The sequence below is a fragment of the Pecten maximus genome, chromosome 7, assembly GCF_902652985.1.
Source record: "Pecten maximus chromosome 7, xPecMax1.1, whole genome shotgun sequence".
In the NCBI taxonomy this organism is placed as follows: Eukaryota; Metazoa; Mollusca; class Bivalvia; order Pectinida; family Pectinidae; genus Pecten; species Pecten maximus.
The window spans coordinates 24,923,834-24,947,455 of NC_047021.1; the positions used below are offsets into that span (position 1 = coordinate 24,923,834).

The window sequence follows — 23,622 nt, forward strand, 5'->3', positions numbered from 1 at the left end:
TCCCCACTGTCACCTCACTGTCTCCTCACTGTCACCTCACTGTCACCTCACTGTCTCCTCACTGTCACCTCACTGTCTCCTCACTGTCTCCCCACTGTCTCCTCACTGTCTCCTCACTGTCACCTCACTGTCACCTTACTTGTCACCTCACTGTCACCTCACTGTCACCTCACTGTCACCTTACTTGTCACCTCACTGTCTCCTCACTGTTGGATGGCAGGAAGAGGCTCCGTTGGTCCAGTTTATATCGCTGAAGTTTGAAGTCTCCCCAGCACAACTTTGTTGTTCCGGCATCGCAAGTTGTTGATGATTACCAATTGTTTCTCCCATTCATCCAACGAGATTACGGAGGAGATTGGCGGTCGATGAAAAGACCTTATACCAATTTTGGTACAGCGGTTTGGTCCTATCTCAACCCATTTTAACTCGCGGTCAACGTCCTTTCGTGAATCCGTTAGTCTCGGTCTTACCATTATCACACCCCACCCCCACCCCTTCCTACTTATATCATGTCCGCCATGGTTTCAGAAATTTACATGTCTCATAAAGTGCGCAATTCAATCTGGGATTTGTCTGCTTTGACATTTTTGATATACAGTATGATTATATATAACTACATCCTATCTTCAAATTGGTTAATAGGTAATTGTTTGTATTACTTTAGAATTACACAAAACTTGTCAAGAGGCGACAGTATTAAGTACGTCTAGGATGGTAGTATGCCGCACACGGGCAGTTGATCATCTATACTTAAATTATAGTGATAATGTTATACGAATATTTATTTGATGAAATTACCATGTTGATATATACATAATAAACTGTTAATTGTTTCTTTTCTGTTTCTTATATATTTAACTGTAGCGTTATAATAATTTGAAGGACGTTATTTGTATTATTGATATATAAAAAATGTAAATCTGTAATATCGTTTAAGTTTTTTCTCTTTGTATATTTTATGTTTAATTGAAATGGATTTATTGATGTACTTATGTACATCGGAGCGATGAGTTAAGTCCCTTGTTCGCTCGTATCAGTGTTTAGTACCCTTTATATCTTTATGTCATTTCATAGTGACTACACTATAAAGCATACTTTGTACACGGTTTTGTACGTTACGCCAGACCATTTATGCTGCAAGGTACCTATCATCTCTCTGTTTGAACATGTACATGTATAGAACTGTTTAATTAGAGAATAAAGAACCCGGATTTTCCATTTTTGAACCAAAGCTATATATAAACATAATGCTTGATTTTCATCTTCATGTGGCTATTACCATGATCACACCAAAACTAGATTTTTTCATAAATTTGATAGAATTTATTCATAAAATGTATCATGTTTGATGCTCGACACGGACTCATCTTTTACACCAACATTCATCTCGATAGTACATGCATTCATCACGCGCGTGCATTACATGTGCTGGGTTTCACAGTAGAGATAGATGGCGGCGTCCTTCAGAGCAGCCGGTGTGTAGTAGTGAAGCAGGCGATCCTTCCAGACACCCCATGTCTGAGCGTCAGTCAATTTAGGGATTGGACGGTTCAGGAGAGTGATGGGTGTTCCACTCTCATAGTGGTCAGCCACCCACTGGACAGCGGCCTTGACCCCATTATTGTCTACGTCAAGGACACAGTCGCATGTGGCCTGGGAGGGCGTGTCAGCCTGAATGTCTTGCCATGCTGTGCTGTATATCTGAGGGGTTGAGAGAAAGCATAGCACGTGAATAACAGGCAGGTTAAGTCTGGACTGTTTTTGATTATTACGTACATTTATGCATATTGATATCTGACCTTTTCACTACAATGATAAGAATTGAATAAAATTAGAAATACATTTCAATTGACTTTACAATAAACACCACTTTTACGGTACCACGCAAATCTTTGACTCTTTTACAAACCTTGTGCCACAAGTCCCACATGTGGAATACGTGAGCCACACGTTCAATTGGTGACCAGTTTGGACCCAGTCCATCATTGGAGTGACCGATGGTGGACAATATACCGTCAATTATGTTCATTGTCATGGTGGAGAACCCATTTCCGGTGTGGGCCTCTGGGGCGTATGGTAGAACTTTCTGGCTCTGGTTGAGATCCTGGTTGACGGTGGGTACTTTGTTGTTTGAAGTGGCCCTAGGGTTAAAGAGTTTCAGAGCTTCCACTGTCATTGAGTGGACAGCGTGGGCGATTGTTTCGTTGTATTTGGTGGTGAGCCCAGCCTTAGCGAGCACATCTGGACAGTGTCTGTAACAAGGGCAAAGAAAACATTTAACTAAAGTACAGTTGTGTGATCGCACAACGTTCCAAAAACATCGTGCGCACATCGTGCAGACATCGGGCGCACAAATGTGCGGTGTTCGATACAAACCACACAACTGTGCGATGTAAACCGCACAGCTAACGATAGGTTTATAAATATTTCGAAATAACTATTTATACGAACACATATATGAAAAGATATAAATTATGATTTAGGATGGTCGCTAATTATAATATATATAAGTGCTGCATAACAGTTGTGTTCATTCATTGACTACATTTGACCTGTTAATTTTTGCCATTAAAGTACCGTCCTTTTGTCTCGCAAATATTCGTGATGTTTTCGACGGCCTGGTGATGTACAACTGTATACAGTACGTGTATAAATTACAATGTACATCAACATGTCCAGGATGGTAGAAGGACTCCACAACGATTATTTATCTTACTCAATACATTAATTACATATAATATGTATTTTTAAACAAAAAAGAAATGTTTCTATTCAAAATTAGACGTTTTGACTGTTGTTTAGCTCTACAGGTATATAGGTATATAATCTCGCCGGTCGCTGGTGAGTGTGTCAAATGCTTGGACACACGTACATATGCATACATACGTTACTTTTTTTAACTCACACAATAAAATGTCGTGTTGCTACATAAAACAAATTTCAAATTCCATGTATCAAGAATTCAAATAACTATTTAGCATATTTAATTCTAAATCTTTGTGATTCAGGGTGTTTACCATTCCCGAATATATATTTCTTCGACTTTCCCAGGTCTGGAGGAGTCCTCGACGACGTCCGAGCAAATTATATAACGTTCTTTAAAAATGATTTATATAACTTATTTAATTAAACATCGGTATTAAGCTTCATTCCTAATAATTATTGCATATATTTCAACAAAAATATGGTCATAAGCTGCCTCTTAAAATGTTAATCCTTGTATGTCTTTTACAATATATCATTTTGCATGCGAAATATAACAATGAAGGAATGCATAAACACTTTACTTACTGTTAAATCGTGATTTGTTATCTTTTTTGAGACATTAAAACAGATATTTGCCAGTGAAAAAGTCGCCGTTTTTAAAGTAGGAAATGCAGGAACGTAAATAATAATCGGAGCGGAAATCCGGACCAAGAGTTCAGGAATTAAAAATATATATATAAATAATTTGAAAGTATTCTAATTAACCAATGAAATATATTTCTCATGTTAAATCGATGTATTTTGCTATGCTGAAAGAATTTCAAAAAATACATATAGTGATGAAAAATTAGCACAGTAATAATTATTGAAAAAAAATTAAAAAAAATAAAAATGTTTTGTTTTATTCAAAGTGGTGGTTCATTTTTCATATATATTATAAATCATTATTGCCAATTGATAAAGCGAATAAAAAGATTATGAACATTTATTAAATTTAAGATACCATCTCTATTAAGAGACCACTCTCCATTAAGAGACCGTTTTTTAACTTCCCTTGAGTGGTCGCTTAATACAGATTCGACTGTATATTGTTAAGCGTTTTTTTTCTGTAGATCATAATTAACATTTGACTGACCATGCCGATGAGTAATTGCTACAACCTCATTTATAATATCAGAAACAAAAATTTCGTCCATTCTCTGAGACGTAATACGCGAGTCAGAACTGTGTAGAAACACGAAGTTCACCCAGTGTCTGAGAATCAGTTTTTAAGTCATAACTCTGTAATTATTACAAGCCAATTATCAGAAACACGAAGTCCGACCAGTGTCTACATGTACATTGTAAGTCAGAAATGTGTAATTGATCGTAACTCATTTTCATCAACCTAAGATTCATCCGGTGTCTGAGACTCAATATGTGAGTCAGACCTGAGTAATTGTTACTAACTCTTTATGTTTTACGACAATAACTGTACGTAGACTGTACCTGTTTGGCGCTCCCTGTGCCAGGGCCACACAAACGATGATAGCGAGTAGTCGTAACATGTCCGAAGTTTTGTAGGGTTCTGACTGGGTTGATATGTTACTGCCCTTTATACATTGCCGTAAGCACGTGCTCCTTATCTTTAAAATGCGGTTATTTATGGTGGTTCGTTAGGCCAAATATCAAATCTCGCATTCTCGTTCTCTCGACGTTAGGTCGAAAACGCGAGAATGCAAAAACGCAGTTGCAAAAACTCGACGGCGAAAATGTGAAAACGCAAGAATAATCTCGAACTCTCGCCGTCGCGTTTTCGCATTCTCTAAGGTCGAAAACGCGAGATTAGGCCTTAACGGCCGTCCTCGCACTCGCGCTCCCTCGCGTAAAAGACATCACTAGCTAGTAGCTACTTCATATATTAGGCCTACTTATCTCATACTAACTCAGGCCTATGCATGTATCAGTGTGTCAGTGTATCAGACCTATTAAACATTGTTCTAGATTTCGATCCCACCAACCTCCACCACCTACGGACATACACACAACAAGCCTGTCATTATGAGGTTCTATCTAATACCGGACTTCCTTAAGCGAGGGAGCGAGAGTGCGAGGACGGCCGTTAAGGCCTCATCTCGCGTTTTCGACCTTAGGTCGAAAATACGAGGATGCAATAACGCGACGTCGAGGGAGCGAATTCGCGACGGCGAGAGTGCGAGATTACACTCGCGTTTTCGCATTCGCGCGTTTTCGCTCTTTCACATTCTCACGTTTTCGCTCCCTCGCCGTCGCGTTTTCGCATTCTCGGGTTTTCAACCTAAAGTCGAGAGAACGAGAATGCGAGATTTGATATTTGGCCCTAAAGAGCCATCATAAATATTCCTAGTAACTTTTCTTATCAGTACACCAATGAAAGAGCTGGGGGTCAAGTGAACCTCGACCTAAGAGCATGTTATTTTAGTGTATACGGTATATTGTATGCATATATAGTGAGCGTGGCCCAGGAAAGTTATAAACCTATCACATCCCAATACTTGAATGCATGAGGCGACTAATGTGTGTCCACCGCAGCAAATCAGCGATTACAATACATGTTATCTGTCCAGAAATACGAGTCTATTGTTTTATTACTGTTTTCAGACTGTATTGATTATAATATTAATCCTATATTTTAATTTTCAAATATTTGTCTGTAGTGTTTATTATAACTACACATTATTTTTATTGACATGAAAATTTACGATATTATAGAAGCGGTGTGTGGAAGTGGAAGTTGGTTCTATACCTAAATGTATATCTATTTGGTGTAAATAAAACTAGGTGATAATCTTACATATCAGTGTGTCAAAAGTTAACTCGGTGACAGACCATCTGTTGTTAGCCACCTTATTAAGTAAGATTGGACACATATTTCGATAGTAAAATATATTAATCGGGCTGTTGAATAGCGGCACGGCCTGTCATTGGACTCAAATCCATCTGGATCTGGGAACCATGGACGGGGTTTTCCGATCGAATGATCAAGAAATAGATAAACCATTTGAATGCAAGAACTGAAATGTAGAGTGTTGCGTTATTTATTGTATGTTCTAGGGAACCCGTGACCGCCAGGAAAGACGAAAGTAATAGACGTTTTGCATAATTCCCCTCTGCCATCTTTGATCCGGGTCATTTGCCGCAGGTCAAAGGTCAAGCGGTTAAATTTTTCCCCGCAACAACACTGGAACACTACGGAGGTGAAAGTTTTAGCAGTGTTTTCTCCGTTTAGAAAATATGGCACTTAGTTTTACATGCCTAAATCTTGCTGTTTGTCATCAGAGATACTCATACTAAGATCTTTTTCCAATGTCACCGTTTATTTTAGCAATGAATGTATCGGATATAGGTCCTGCATCAGCCGTTTGGTAGGTTTCAGCTGTGTCCAGTTCCGATATAGAATATGTAGCTGGCAGCTTTACGGGGGGAAACTATATAATCGATTTCAAGCAAGAAACTTAAACCAATGTGCTATTTTTAAAATATGTGTCATTTTTTAAGAATACAAAAACGAACGTAACACGACAGGCCTTGGTAAACTGGCTGACATGCAGCAAGTACAGAATCTTCAGCTGGCATTCATCATTCAATTTCATGTCTAATTGAAATTGATACAAATTAATATATACTGTTGTTACATAAACTTTTATCAGTTCATCACCTGACAGATGCTTTTTACTAGCGTATTAATTTAGTATTTTGTGGTTAAATATATAATGTTAACCTATATGTATACATTATTTTTGTTATTTCTGTTGTTCATGATTCACCATCAAATTACACTTGTAATTATAATAGAGCTAATAAAGTTGAATTCGAAAACAGAGTAATTTATATTGATACATATTTTGTCCTTTTAAAGCCTGTCATTATCATACCATACTCAATTTTTTAAATATAATTTTTAACCTAAGAGCACTCTCAAATTAGAGAGATAGCAAAAAAAGTTTAAGATCTTGTATATCAAGTTTAATGACAAAGGGCTGGTATAGCTTGTCATGAAATGATTTATCCCTTCAATGTATTTCGAGGTATTAACATGCAACGAATATCATTATTTATTTATCTATTTGTAAGCTTGAATCAATATGCCAAATTTGACAATATTATACATCCCAAATTATCCTGTACATTATCCTAGTAGTACAAAAATAAAATGTCTTATTTCTTTGTGTAATGTTCATTTTCTAGGTTTCAAGAAAAACAATTACAGATCAGATTTGAATTGATTCATTCATGTGAAATTATATAATGCTGTTATTGTGTTCCAGGCTGGTGTAAAACTTGCTGAATACCAGTTTATTTGGCCTTTTGTTACACACATCTGAATGACCAATATGATCTTGAAATCTTCAACGCTGGCGTCATTTAGCTCAAGTTCAGAGGTCCTGATTATGAGTTCAAGTCCATGTCTAGTTGTATTTGTCCTTTCCTGTTGTGCTTGTTTGAGAGGAATGTTCCTTAAAAGCAATGTCCTTTGTTCCCCCAAACCATAATATACATGTGCAGGTACATCTGTAGATTATATCACTTTATTTCTATAATGTCTGTTTTTTCTTAATACCTTCCCCAAATATGGATAATTTGTTTCTGCTCAGTGACAGAGATAATTTTCTGCAAATAATTGAAAATGAAGATGGAATATAATATTGACCAAGCCATTGCCTATTTTTGGGATATAATTCATTGTAATTAATTAGAATACTTATGTAAAATCTAGTTTATGGAATAAATCAATTTATACCCGAATGTCAAAGTACTATTGAACCAAAACTTGATAATTTTTCGACATGTTTTATAATCATCAATGATATGTATTTGATTGATTAATGATAATGAGACTGACATGTGTTCTATAACAGTTGTATTGTAGTTTGTTTTATCAACATGTAAACTAATGTGGCATTGCATGAAGAGCATGATATATACCTGGTAATTGAAAATCTTGTATGTGGAACAAAGAGGTGGGTAATCACTGTATCAAGTGCAACATAATGTAATTATAATCATTAGATGCTCAAAAGTCTGGTCTCGGCTGTCATGGTTGTACCCTTGGGCAAGACACTTCGCCCTATAACTGCTCTTGATGGCATGCAACAGGCCTCCTGTATGTTGTTCTGTAAGGTAGTCACCAACTACAACAAGAAGACTGCACCTCAAAATGACCATGGCTGTTCACAGGACAATAAATGCAGCAAGCAAACAAATCCCTTACCAGAAGCCAAACCAGGATTAAAATCTACAATTTGTCAAAGTTGAATTCCATCTGGTTATCATCAACTTTGCATCAATTTTGTGGCGTGGTTTTCCTTTTTTTCCTGTCTACTGTATTTCCTTACAAATTAACTGTTTTCCATCAACTATTTTCTAGATCACACATGTACATGATTCATTCCTTTGAACACAAAAGCAGCAAAAAATATGTCCAGGGCCAGGCAATTTAAGGCGAGGCATTATTGGTTAAATAAAGCATTTTTCTATTTTCTCACTAATAATATTTTTCACCAATCTTTAGATTATGGATTGGTGAAAAGTTGATAAGGTGAAACAAGAGGCCCATGAAGTAAGAAAAACATGTTTTACATTACTACAATGAAGTGAATCCCTGTGCCCCACTATAAATCCTGATCCAAACTTTTCTTATCTTTTGTGGAAGAAAATAATAAAGTGAATAAAAATAAGAAAAGAAAAATTAGTTGAAAACAAAATATAAGGCAATTTCATTTCACCATATGGGGTTCACTTCGTCATAATGGTAGTGATCTGCAGTTCACTTCACTACTGTATGAGCTTTAATTTTCCATGCTACACCTGTGTCATTGTCGAATGCCAGCTTCCTCCTTTGCATTACTAGAATATATTTTCCCTGTCTGCTCTATATTTAATTGCTTTGTCATATAATTATGTTAGATATTGATAAATATAGCTTTTCTACATTTTAATTTGTTATCATTGGGAACATATCTATATACTAGCCATTAATATGGTAAACTTGATGATGTTGCTTTAAGTCTTGATATTGAAAAACGTGTACTCTATTCATGTTACAATAATTGCAAAACAAGATATACCAACTAACATTAATTGCTCGTGTTGGTCCCATTGGAAGCGTACAAGGGGTTCTACGGTTGGGAGAAAGCAGCTTCTGGAGAAACCCCAGTGTGATGGGGAAGGCGATCCCACACATTTTCACATCCAATTGGGAATCAAACCCCTGACCACTTTGGTGAAATGCAAGTGTAATACCACTATGCCACCCCGCCACCCAAGTCTGGATGTTGTACTGGTCATACAAATGTAGTTTCATTAAGTTCTAAGTGACCTGAAATAGACAAATGTATGTTTCATCACACCAGAGACATATACTCTGATCACACCTGGAGGACCAATGTATTTCAACCAATCACTGTTTTAAACAGTTTAAATATGAGACTAATGTGATAATAGCATATCAGAAACTGTTGATAACAACTTCATTATCATGTATTTAGATATATTCTTTATTCTTATTTGACAAGAAATATAAACAATGACTTTAATGTTATATAATATGTGACATAAAACTTGTAGCTAAGTTGTGGATCAAGAGATCAGTTGGGAGTGGATAAGAAGGGTAAAAATGAGACAAAATGCATGCATTTGTTTCTGTTTATTTGTTGTTGTTTTTTTTATAAATTCAAGAGATATTTCAAAGAAGGTAATACGAGTTTATAGGACATCGCTCAGGATGTTTATGCCCTTTGGAGGTGTACCTCCATGAAATACATGAATAACCATTGGTCAAATTTAATTTGCTGGCAACTGATCATTAAATGCATTGCATGGGAATTCTGGCTACTATTGAAATATTTAAAACCTAAGCTTATACCTGTGCCTGTGGAGTTAGTCAATTGCACACAAAGCATCATCCTCTAATTATAGATATACAGCTGCTGGTGATATGTTTGAATATAAGATGTGAGGACCAACGCCATATTTTAGCATCGTTGGTAAATTTGCTACCGATGGATCTGGACATTATCTATTTGTATTCTTTACAACAATATTAGCATGTATATATATTATAATTTTCACAAATGTGATGCTGATGATATGAATAAATACAATACCAGGAACGTTCAGTTCGTTGACGTTTCGTTAACTTTTCCCGTGTGCGTTTGTAAACATTTCACGGGAATTGGAATATGCCGCGGTATTAAACTTTGATGCTTCTAGTAATTAGAATGTAGTATTTCAGCTGCAAGCGACACAATATGTAGAATATAATATCTGAGTAATTTCCCCATTAATAATAACGTTCGATTTTCACAAAAATGTCCTCAAAATGACGACGTTCAACGACTGAAAGCTGTGAGGGTTGTAGGCGCCGCCATGTTTTGTTTACAAAAGTTTAACCGCTTGACCTCTGACCCCAAAATGGCGGCGTAATATGCAAAACGTATATTAAAGCGATGACAACCTGAATAGACAGACGGCAGTCTGGAGAGACACAGACTGTAGAAACTTGGTAGGCCAAAGGAGGAGTATGAACTTCCTAATCAAGGGGTTACAATAGATACAATACCGGATCGATCAGTGATTGAGAGCTTGGATAACAGAAGTACATTTAGTAATTGGAAGATACTGAAGCATGAGTGAGGGCCTAAGATCCATATTTGAAAACTCGGGTGCATCAGTTCTGCGCGCGTTAATTAAAAAATCACACAGGACACTTCAATGAGAAAGAGAAGATGGTCCAGGACTAAAACAAAAGTCACAATAGCGTCCAAAAACACAGAAAATAAATTGCAGGAAAGCAAAGATCAAGTGGCCACCCAGTAGAAGCAAAGCTGATAGGGAGAAGTTTGACATGACGTTGATGCTATTCTCCAATCTTTGGTGGCTGTAGTCGAGAGAGCTTGCACACGATTCACTGCCAACCCGTTTCAGTTTATATGACATTTTTTTCAGACAGTAAAGGGCCTGGAATATTGAACTCAGAAGGTGACGAAGTGAAGAAACATCTTTCAGAGCATGCTCAGCGACATCTGGAGGAGTGAAGAATTATGAGAATGATAAAGCAGAACACCTGTTTGGTGAATGTGAATCAAGGTTGAAGAGTGATTGTAGTCACCAGGAAGGCTGCAGCAGCATGTTTGGGTCCAAATATTATTTTTTACAAAGTATATGACCTGGCAGAGGTTAACCAAGCCATTATAGAAACATTTTAAAATGTGGATAAGAGGGCAGTCAACAGGCAGTTGACAACATGCAGAGGGATTTATCATGACCAAAGAAAAAAGGTGGACAACCATGCTGTGCCGAACCACATCCTAATAGAACATCAAAGGACTGATAATCCTAGCGATACTGACTTAAGGCATGACCACCTTTGTGCTAACCAATAAGTATGCTGACATCGACGTGTGGAAAGTAAGAGTTCCACGGGTGTCAATATGCATACAAGTTTCCTAACGCAGGTTATTTGAGAAAAGCAAAGAGATGAACTGGCTGTCATATGGTTGGACCTAGCAATCACGTATCGTTTTATGCCGCACAAGCTGTTTTAACTGATACTAGGATGTCATCATGTGCTAGAGAGGATACCATGGATCTAATGGTGAATTTGGTAGAGAATATAAGTAGAAGCCCACGGATGAAGGCTGGAATACAACAGACCCCAGATTGAGATTCGTGGATGATATAACGGCCAGTGCGAGGACAGTCATCGAGGCGAGATGGGCTCTTTGAGAGATTGAGAGTTAGATGGACACATATGAAGAGCAAACCCACAAAGTCCAATCTGGTACTGAAGAGAGGAAGGATTACCAACGAGATTATTAGGAACAGAGAGGATATAAATCCAGCGGTGTCGTAGATGCCGGTAAAGTGTCTCCGGAAACACATGTGGTGAAATGGTGGATGGACACGATAAATAGAATTGGTTTGCCGGTTAAATACAGAGCCTAGATGTATCTACAAGGGTATTACGACGGATCCTTTGGTCTCAACTATTGTACGACGATATTATGTACTGCCATGACATGATTAACCTGTCTCTGCAAATACTTGGAAGGGAACAGGAAAATGTGACAAAGGAAGCCTAAAATTCGCCAACAATGCATGTTCATGGAACGGAGTAATGGAGATGATATGGAAAAGAGTGGAACTACATTGTCAGTTGGTCTTTGTCTTCCAGACAGAATGTTTTGGTGGAATAAACAGTGCTGTGGGAAGACATAATCGATGTCGCCTACGAGCGGAAGCAGACCAAGTACCAAGATTTGGTGATAGCAGCCAAGTACCAAAATTTGGTGATAGCAACCAAGTACCAAGATTTGGTGATAGCAACCAAGTACCAAGATTTGGTGATAGCAGCGAGGATGTTAATTATTTTACCTTCCAGTGGAGGCGGGATACCGAGGCTTCGTCGGACAGTATATGTGGAGGGCTCTGCGGGTCATTCGTATCACTGGTGTAGGGAGGCGGACGTCTGTGCAGAGAAGCAAAGATGGCATCAATGTGGTTGTGGAGAAAGAGAGATGAACAGTGGAAATGCGAAACAAGTGACATATTCTGTGTGTATGTAAAGTATATGGGTACATACCAAGTGTGTTGCAGTTATAGCAACTGACTAGCAGACAGCTGAGGGGTTCTGGGACTTGATCATTCCTATCGGGACACTCTGAAGGATGTAGATGACTACCTGATGACGGGAACATGAACCATAGGACCACCAAGATATATTCAGGTAAAAATCCTTAAATGGAGTTTATTACTTTTGACGTAACAATCTCAATCCGACTTTCGCAACAATAATGACACTCACTGTTTTAGCACAATGCATCAAAATAAATGTAAGCTTATTCAACGTTCTCCATTTTTCTGTTGACACATTCGTAAAGACATCATAATTATATAGTTCATCATTATTAATTTAGTTTTGTGTTTAATGACGTCATGATTTTAATGGTAATCATGGGAGAATATGTTGGAATAATGTTGGTACCTATCCATAGCTTGAAGCAGCTAATTAAATACAACGCCTAGATTAAATTCTTCCGCCCTACTATACGTGGAAGCTAATCTTAACTAGCTAAGTTGTTGGATGCTATGTTAAGTGTTTATAAAATATACGAAACTAATTGGGAAACATTCCACATAGTATCGTGTCGTACTGTGCATTCTTTATTTAGTCACTTGTCATCACATAGAATGCACGAACTGTTCTGAAACCGGAAGTGCATCCTTATTCCATCTTTGAATCGAAGAACTTGAATATAACCTCCCGAGCGTCGAGAGTATTGACGATCAAAAATTTAAGTTATGTTTGGGGTATTCAGATTCATCAAAGGGAGACCAGAAACAAGGACATTTGGACATTTTTAGATAATTCCATGGATAATTATCCATAATACAACATGCTTATACGTGTAGCCCTAGATTTTACACACTAGAATTTCAAAGGCAACAAGTATATCATTATGAATCACACGCAACATTAGCAAAAAATTCAGTCAAAAATGCTACTGTATCGTTTAGTTCTGAACGACAAAAAGAACTTCGGCTTTTGTAAGTGTCTGCTCGTTTTTAATATTTGTCAGCAGGATTGATATGCCAGACTTAAAATCTAAAAAAAGTAATATGCAGAAAATGCAGCGATGTTCCTTTTTTTGAATCTGGAATGATTTTTTCCGAAACGTTAACGTCTCTATACTCAACTTCCGATGGTGTAAAATTATTGTTTAATATAAACGTACATGTATGCTGTACACTTTCCAATGGTGTACATGTAAAATCATTGTATTAGTTATATATATAGACACCTTAAACTTATTGTATAACTTAAACGTGCATATATACGCAACTTTCGATGACGTAAACTTATTGTATAACTTAAACGTACATATATACGCAACTTTCGATGACGTAAACTTATTGTATAAATTAAACGTACATATATACGCAACTTTCGATGACGTAAACTTATTGTATAACTTAAACGTACATACATACGCAACTTTCGATGACGTAAACTTATTGTATAACTTAAACTTGCATATGAATGCAACTTTCGATGACGTAAACTTATTGTATGACTTAAACGTACATCAATACACAACTTATATATATAGTTGTAAAAGCAGGGACGAACATAGTATAAAGTATACACCTCCGTGCTGGTTGATGTGACAGATATAAGCCAGAAGTTGTTTAATTTTCTTAAAAAGAAACCCTTGACATTATCTTGACATACTTATTGACAGGTATGTAACACTGTCCGCTTTGTTTACGAGTTAATGTACTAAAGTACATCATACAAGGTGCCTAATGGTAGTTCTAACATGACACCTTGGCACGGGGATCACCGCGATAGGCTCCGGAATTATTCCTTCATGTAAAAACCTGTCATAATTATCTGATCTTTATTCAAATTTAACACATTTTCTGTTGCTGACAGTTATAAGAGTCAATTATACGTATTTATTTGTCAATGCAAACTTTATCTATTTTACAGTTATTCTGTAACAAGTTATAACGACCTTTATCACATAATCGACCTGTTTTCCACTGAATTTGCACATATTATATTGTTGCATATTCACTAGTGTAATTTACCCTGGAGTGTTTTTCATTGGCCGTGTCAGTCAGAAATCGATTGTGACGCCATAATAGCTGTCTCCTTTTGTTTTTATAGCCCTCCACATTTTTAAATTTTAAATACCCGTCAAAATGTACGTCTTCTGACCTATGTGATAAACAAGTATCTTAAATGTGTTTTCGTTTCGTATACGATTTTATGAAATTCGTCCCGAAGTTTTAATTCTCGAAACAAAAACCTCTACGGCTCGTTTCTTAAAATCTTATATGAAATAAAAACTCATGGTCATATATATGTATTAATCGTGCTTGTTGGTCCAGATGGAATCGCACCAGGGGTCTTACTGCGGGAAGAAACAGGAGTACCCGGAGATAACTAACAGGTAATATCGAAGTACCCGGGGATAACCCACAGGTAATACCGGAGTACCCGGAGATAACCCACAGGTAATACTGGAGTACCCAGAGATAGCCCACAGGTAATACCGGAGTACCCGGAGATAACCCACAGGTAATACCGGAGTACCCGGAGATAACCCACAGGTAATACTGGAGTACCCAGAGATAGCCCACAGGTAATACCGGAGTACCCGGAGCTAACCAACAGGTAATACTGGAGTACCCGGAGATAACCCACAGGTAATACTGGAGTACCCAGAGATAACCCACAGGTAATACCGGAGTACCCAGAGATAACCCACAGGTAATACCGGAGTACCCGGAGCTAACCAACAGGTAATACCGGAGTACCCGGAGATAACCCACAGGTAATACTGGAGTACCCGGGGATAACCCACAGGTAATACCGGAGTTCCCGGGAATAAACCACAGGTAAACTAGAGTACCCAGAGAAAACCAACAGGTAATACCGGAGTACCCAGAGACAACCCACAGGTAATACCGGAGTACCCGGAGATAACCCACAGGTAATACCGGAGTTCCCGGGGATAACCCACAGGTAATACCGGAGTTCCCGGGAATAAACCACAGGTAAACTAGAGTACCCGGGGATAACCCAAAGGTAAACTATAGTACCCGGAGATAACCTACAGGTCATACCGGAGTTCCCGGGGATGACCCACAGGTAAACTAGAGTTCCCGGAGATAACCCACAGGTAAACTAGAGTTCCCGGGGATAACCCACAGTTAAACTAGAGTACCCGGGGATAACCCAAAGGTAAACTATAGTACCCGGAGATAACCTACAGGTAATACCGGAGTGCCCGGAGATAACCTACAGGTAATACCGGAGTGCCCGGAGATAACCCACAGGTAATACCGGAGTACCCGGGGATAACCCACAGGTAAACTAGAGTACCCGGAGATAACCCACAGGTAATACCGGAGTGCCCGGAGATAACCCACAGGTAATACCAGAGTGCCCGGAGATAACCCACAGGTAATACCGGAGTACCCGGGGATAACCCACAGGTAAACTAGAGTACCCGGAGATAACCCACAGGTAATACTGGAGTACCCAGAGATAACCCACAGGTAATACCGGAGTACCCAGAGATAACCCACAGGTAATACCGGAGTACCCGGAGCTAACCAACAGGTAATACCGGAGTACCCGGAGATAACCCACAGGTAATACTGGAGTACCCGGGGATAACCCACAGGTAATACCGGAGTACCCGGAGCTAACCAACAGGTAATACCGGAGTACCCAGAAATAACCCACAGGTAATACCGGAGTACCCGGAGATAACCCACAGGTAATATCGGAGTTCCCGGGGATAACCCACAGGTAATACCGGAGTTCCCGTGGATAACCCACAGGAAAAATAGAGTACCCGGGGATAACCCAAAGGTAAACTATAGTACCCGGAGATAACCTACAGGTAATACCGGAGTTCCCGGGGATGACCCACAGGTAAACTAGAGTTCCCGGAGATAACCCACAGGTAAACTAGAGTTCCCGGGGATAACCCACAGGTAAACTAGAGTACCCGGGGATAACCCAAAGGTAAACTATAGTACCCGGAGATAACCCACAGGTAATACTGGAGAACCCAGAGATAACCCACAGGTAATACCGGAGTACCCAGAGATAACCCACAGGTAATACCGGAGTACCCAGAGATAACCCACAGGTAATACCGGAGTACCCGGAGCTAACCAACAGGTAATACCGGAGTACCCGGAGATAACCCACAGGTAATACTGGAGTACCCGGGGATAACCCACAGGTAATACCGGAGTACCCAGAGAAAACCAACAGGTAATACCGGAGTACCCAGAAATAACCCACAGGTAATACCGGAGTACCCGGAGATAACCCACAGGTAATACCAGAGTGCCCGGAGATAACCCACAGGTAATACCGGAGTACCCGGGGATAACCCACAGGTAAACTAGAAAACCCGGAGATAACCCACAGGTAATACCGGAGTACCCGGAGATAACCCACAGGTAATACCGGAGTACCCGGAGATAACCCACAGGTAATACCGGAGTACCCAGGAGATAACCAACAGGTAATACCGGAGTACCCGGAGATAACCAACAGGTGATCCGATACATGTCAAATGTACTTATTCACGCCCGATCGGCGAATTGAACTCTGGTCGCCTAGGTGAAAGTGTGTACCCAATGTTGCAACCTGACCACACATTTCGTTGGACATAAGTAACATATAATGGCGACCTGTTTTTGTTTTGTTTTGTTTTGACGTAATGTTTATAATGTTGATTATTTAACGATGCGTATTTGTTTTAAAGCTCAATGTTATACTGCAAACCTGAAAGAATCGGAACATCTAACTAATGATCCGTGAACATTTAACTAAAGAACCCTGCTTCTCCAACTAACAATACCTGAACATCTAACTAATAATACCTGAGCCTCAAACATTATATGAACATCTAACTTACAATACCGGAACATCTAACTAACAATACTGGGCCTCTAACTAACAATACCGGAACCTCTAACTAACAATACTGGGCCTCTAACTAACAATACCGGAACCTCTAACTAAAACTACCTAAACATCTAACTAACGATACTTAAACATCTAACTAACAATACCGGAACCTCTAACTAAAATACCCGAACATCTAACTTACAATACCGGAACCTCTAATTAACAATACTGGGCCTCTAACTAACAATACCTGAACATCTAACTAACAATACTGGGCCTCTAACTAACAATACTGGACCTTTAACTAACAATACCTAAACATCTAACTGACGATATTTAAACATCTAACTAAAATACCCGAACATCTAACTAACAATACTGGGCCTCTAACTAACAATACCGGAACATCTAACTAATCATACTGGGCCTCTAACTAACAATACTGGGCCTCTAACTAACAATACTGGACCTCTAACTAACAATACCGGAACATCTAACTAACAATACTGGGCCTCTAACTAACAATACCGGAACCTCTAACTAACAATACTGGGCCTCTAACTAACAATACTGGACCTCTAACTAACAATACTGGAACATGTTAGTAACCATACTGGGCCTCTAACTAACAATACCTAAACATCTAACTAACGATATTTAAACATCTAACTAACAATACTGGGCATCTAACTAACCATACTGGGCCTCTAACTAACAATACTGGGCCTCTAACTTACAATACTGGACCTCTAACTATCAATACCGGAACATCTAATTAACCATACTGGGCCTCTAACTAACAATACTGGGCCTCTAACTAACAATACTGGACCTCTAACTAACAATACCGGAACATCTAACTAACAATACTGGACCTCTAACTAACAATACTGGGCCTCTAACTAACAATACCTGAACATCTAACTAACAATACCTGAACATCTAACTAACGATACTTAAACATCTAACTAAAATACCCGAACATCTAACTAACAATACTTGGCCTCTAACTAACCATACTGAGCCTCTAACTAACAATACTGGGCCTCTAACTAACCATACTGGGCCTCTAACTAACAATACTGGGCCTCTAACTAACAATACCTGAACATCTAACTAACAATACTTGGGCTCTAACTAACCATACTGGGCCTCTAACTAACAATACTGGGCATCTAACTAACCATACTGGGCCTCTAACTAACCATACTGGGCCTCTAACTAACAATACTGGGCCTCTAACTAACAATACTGGGCCTCTAACTAACAATACTGGGCATCTAACTAACAATACCGGAATATCTTACTAACCATACTGGAACATCTAACTAACAATACTGGAACCTCTAACTAACAATACTGGAACCTCTAACTAACAATACCGGAACATCTAACTAACCATACTGGGCCTCTAACTAACAATACTGGGCCTCTAACTAACAATACCTGAACATCTAACTAACGATATTTAAACATCTTACTAAAATACCCGAACATCTAACTAACAATACTGGGCATCTAACTAACCATACTGGGCCTCTAACTAACAATACTGGGCCTCTAACTAACAATACCGGAACATCTAACTAATCATACTGGGCCTCTAACTAACAATACTGGGCCTCTAACTAACAATACCGGAACATCTAACTAACAATACCAGAACATCTAACTAACAATACCGGAACCTCTAACTAACAATACCTGAACATCTAACTAACAATACCGGGACATCTAACTAACAATACCGGAACCTCTAACTGACAAAACCGGAACATCTAACTAACAATACCGGAACATCTAACTAACAATACCGGAACCTCTAACTAACAATACCGCAACATCTAACTAACAATACCGCAACATCTAACTAACCATACCTGACCATCTAACTAACAATACCGGAACATCTAACTAACAATACCTGAACATCTAACTAACAATACCGGAACCTCTAACTAACAATACCGGAACCTCTAACTAACAATACCGCAACATCTAACTAACAATACCGCAACATCTCACTAACAATACCGGGACATCTAACTAACAATACCGGAACCTCTAACTAACAATACCGGAACATCTAACTAACAATACCGTAACCTCTAACTAACAATACCGGAACCTCTAACTAACAATACCGGGACATCTAACTAACAATACCGGAACCTCTAACTAACAATACCGGAACATCTAACTAACAATACCGGAACCTCTAACTACCAATACCGGAACATCTAACTAACCATACTGGGCCTCTAGCTAACAATACCTGAACATCTAACTAACAATACCGGAACATCTAACTAACAATACTGGACATCTAACTAACAATACCGAAACATCTAACTAACAATACCGGAACCTCTAACTAACAATACCGGAACCTCTAACTAACAATACTGGACATCTAATTAACAATACCGGAACCTCTAACTAACAATACCTGAACATCTAACTAACAATACTGGAACCTCTAACTAACATTACCGGAACCTCTAACTAACAATACCGGAACCTCTAACTAACAATACTGGACATCTAACTAACAATACCGGAACCTCTAATTAACAATACCGGGACATCTAACTAACAATACTGGAACCTCTAACTAACAATACCGGAACCTCTAAATAACAATACTGGACATCTAACTAACAATACCGGAACCTCTAACTAACAATACCGGGACATCTAACTAACAATACTGGACATCTAACTAACAATACCGGAGCCTCTAACTAACAATACTGGGCATCTAACTAACAATATTGGGCCTCTAACTAACAATACCGGAACCTCTAACTAACAATACTGGGCCTCTAACTAACAATACTGGGCCTCTAACTAACCATGCTGGGCCTCTTACTAACAATACTGGGCATTTAACTAACCATACTGGGCCTCTAACTAACAATACTGGGCCTCTAACTAACCATACTGGGCCTCTAACTAACAATACTGGGCCTCTAACTAACAATAATGGGCATCTAACTAACCATACTGGGCCTCTAACTAACCATACTTGGCCTCTAACTAACAATACTGGGCCTCTAACTAGCTATACTGGGCCTCTAACTAACAATACTGGGCATCTAACTAACCATACTGGGCCTCTAACTAACTATACTGGGCCTCTAACTAACAATACTGGGCCTCTAACTAACAATACTGGGCCTCTAACTAACAATACTGGGCATCTAACTAACAATACCGGAACATCTAACTAACAATACTGGACCTCTCACTAACCATACCTGACCATCTAACTAACAATATTTGAACATCCAACTAACAATACCTACACATCTAACAACCAATACCTGAACATCTAACTAACAATACCTGAACCTCTAACTAACAATACCGGAACCTCTAACTAACAATACTGGACATCTAACTAACAATACCGAACCTCTAACTAACAATACCGGGACATCTAACTAACAATACTGGAACCTCTAACTAACAATACCGGAACCTCTAACTTACAATACTGGACATCTAACTAACAATACCGGAACCTCTAACTAACAATACTGGGCATCTAACTGACAAAATTGGGCCTCTTACTAACAATACCGGAACCTCTAACTAACAATACTGGGCCTCTAACTAACCATGCTGGGCCTCTAACTAACAATACTGGGCATCTAACTAACCATACTGGGCCTCTAACTAACAATACTGGGCCTCTAACTAACCATACTGGGCCTCTAACTAACAATACTGGGCCTCTAACTAACAATACTGGGCATCTAACTAACCATACTGGGCCTCTAACTAACCATACTTGGCCTCTAACTAACAATACTGGGCCTCTAACTAACCATACTGGGCCTCTAACTAACAATACTGGGCATCTAACTAACCATACTGGGCCTCTAACTAACCATACTGGGCCTCTAACTAACAATACTGGGCCTCTAACTAACAATACGGGGCCTCTAACTAACAATACTGGGCATCTAACTAACAATACCGGAACATCTAACTAACAATACTGGGCCTCTAACTAACCATACTGGGCCTCTAACTAACAATACTGGGCCTCTAACTAACAATACTGGGCATCTAACTAACCATACCGGAGCCTCTAACTAACAATACTGGGCATCTAACTAACAATATTGGGCCTCTTACTAACAATACCGGAACCTCTAACTAACAATACTGGGCCTCTAACTAACAATACTGGGCCTCTAACTAACCATGCTGGGCCTCTTACTAACAATACTGGGCATTTAACTAACCATACTGGGCCTCTAACTAACAATACTGGGCCTCTAACTAACCATACTGGGCCTCTAACTAACTATACTGGGCCTCTAACTAACAATACTGGGCCTCTAACTAACAATACTGGGCCTCTAACTAACAATACTGGGCATCTAACTAACAATACCGGAACATCTAACTAACAATACTGGACCTCTCACTAACCATACCTGACCATCTAACTAACAATATTTGAACATCAAACTAACAATACCTACACATCTAACAACCAATACCTGAACATCTAACTAACAATACCTGAACCTCTAACTAACAATACCGGAACCTCTAACTAACAATACTGGACATCTAACTAACAATACCGAACCTCTAACTAACAATACCGGGATATCTAACTAACAATACTGGAACCTCTAACTAACAATACCGGAACCTCTAACTAACAATACTGGACATCTAACTAACAATACCGGAACCTCTAACTAACAATACTGGGCATCTAACTAACAATACTGGGCCTCTTACTAACAATACCGGAACCTCTAACTAACAATACTGGGCCTCTAACTAACAATACTGGGCCTCTAACTAACCATGCTGGGCCTCTAACTAACAATACTGGGCATCTAACTAACCATACTGGGCCTCTAACTAACAATACTGGGCCTCTAACTAACCATGCTGGGCCTCTAACTAACAATACTGGGCATCTAACTAACCATACTGGGCCTCTAACTAACCATACTTGGCCTCTAACTAACCATACTGGGCCTCTAACTAACCATACTGGGCCTCTAACTAACAATACTGGGCATCTAACTAACCATACTGGGCCTCTAACTAACCATACTGGGCCTCTAACTAACAATACTGGGCCTCTAACTAACAATACTGGGCCTCTAACTAACAATACTGGGCATCTAACTAACAATACCGGAACATCTAACTAACAATACTGGGCCTCTAACTAACCATACTGGGCCTCTAACTAACAATACTGGGCCTCTAACTAACAATACTGGGCATCTAACTAACCATACTGGGCCTCTAACTAACCATGCTGGGCCTCTAATTAACAATACTGGGCATTTAACTAACCATACTGGGCCTCTAACTAACAATACTGGGCCTCTAACTAACCATACTGGGCCTCTAACTAACAATACTGGGCCTCTAACTAACAATAATGGGCATCTAACTAACCATGCTGGGCCTCTAACTAACCATACTTGGCCTCTAACTAACAATACTGGGCCTCTAACTAGCTAAACTGGGCCTCTAACTAACAATACTGGGCATCTAACTAACCATACTGGGCCTCTTACTAACCATACTGGGCCTCTAACTAACAATACTGGGCATCTAACTAACAATACCGGAACATCTAACTAACAATACTGGACCTCTCACTAACCATACCTGACCATCTAACTAACAATATTTGAACATCCAACTAACAATACCTACACATCTAACAACCAATACCTGAACTTCTAACTAACAATACCTGAACCTCTAACTAACAATACCGGAACCTCTAACTAACAATACTGGACATCTAACTAACAATACCGAACCTCTAACTAACAATACCGGGACATCTAACTAACAATACTGGAACCTCTAACTAACAATACCGGAACCTCTAACTAACAATACTGGACTACTAACTAACAATACCGGAACCTCTAACTAACAATACTGGGCATCTAACTAACAATACTGGGCCTCTAACTAACAATACCAGAACTTCTAACTAACAATACTGGGCCTCTAACTAACAATACTGGGCCTCTAACTAACCATGCTGGGCCTCTAACTAACAATACTGGGCATCTAACTAACCATACTGGGCCTCTAACTAACCATACTGGGCCTCTAACTAACAATACTGGGCCTCTAACTAACAATACTGGGCCTCTAACTAACCATACTGGGCCTCTAACTAACAATACTGGGCATCTAACTAACCATACTGGGCCTCTAACAAACCATACTGGGCCTCTAACTAACAATACTGGGCCTCTAACTAACAATACTGGGCCTCTAACTAACAATACTGGGCATCTAACTAACCATACTGGGCCTCTAACTAACAATACTGGGCCTCTAACTAACAATACTGGGCCTCTAACTAACAATACTGGGCATCTAACTAACAATACCGGAACATCTAACTAACAATACTGGACCTCTCACTAACCATACCT

General features: G+C 39.1%; 1 protein-coding gene across 1 annotated transcript; it reads right to left on the reverse strand.

Annotated features, from left to right (window-relative positions):
- Positions 1-1,300: 1,300 nt before the first annotated feature.
- Positions 1,301-4,317, reverse strand: LOC117330339. Its single transcript, XM_033888552.1, has 3 exons — positions 4,195-4,317; positions 1,910-2,252; positions 1,301-1,701 (listed from the first exon to the last, which is right to left on the reverse strand). Exons 1-3 carry the CDS (start codon positions 4,251-4,253, stop codon positions 1,420-1,422), a joined length of 684 nt encoding a protein of 227 aa, XP_033744443.1. The 5' UTR covers positions 4,254-4,317; the 3' UTR covers positions 1,301-1,419.
- Positions 4,318-23,622: the final 19,305 nt, after the last annotated feature.

Bases quoted from the DNA above. Each gene is read 5' to 3' on its own strand.
- LOC117330339 (XM_033888552.1), bottom strand. From the start codon at position 4,253: ATGTTACGACTACTCGCTATCATCGTTTGTGTGGCCCTGGCACAGGGA. The intron at 2,253-4,194 runs GTACAGTCTACG...CCCTTGTTACAG, and splicing joins GCACAGGGAGCGCCAAACAG to ACACTGTCCAGATGTGCTCG. The intron at 1,702-1,909 runs GTTTGTAAAAGA...TCAACCCCTCAG, and splicing joins TGTGGGACTTGTGGCACAAG to ATATACAGCACAGCATGGCA.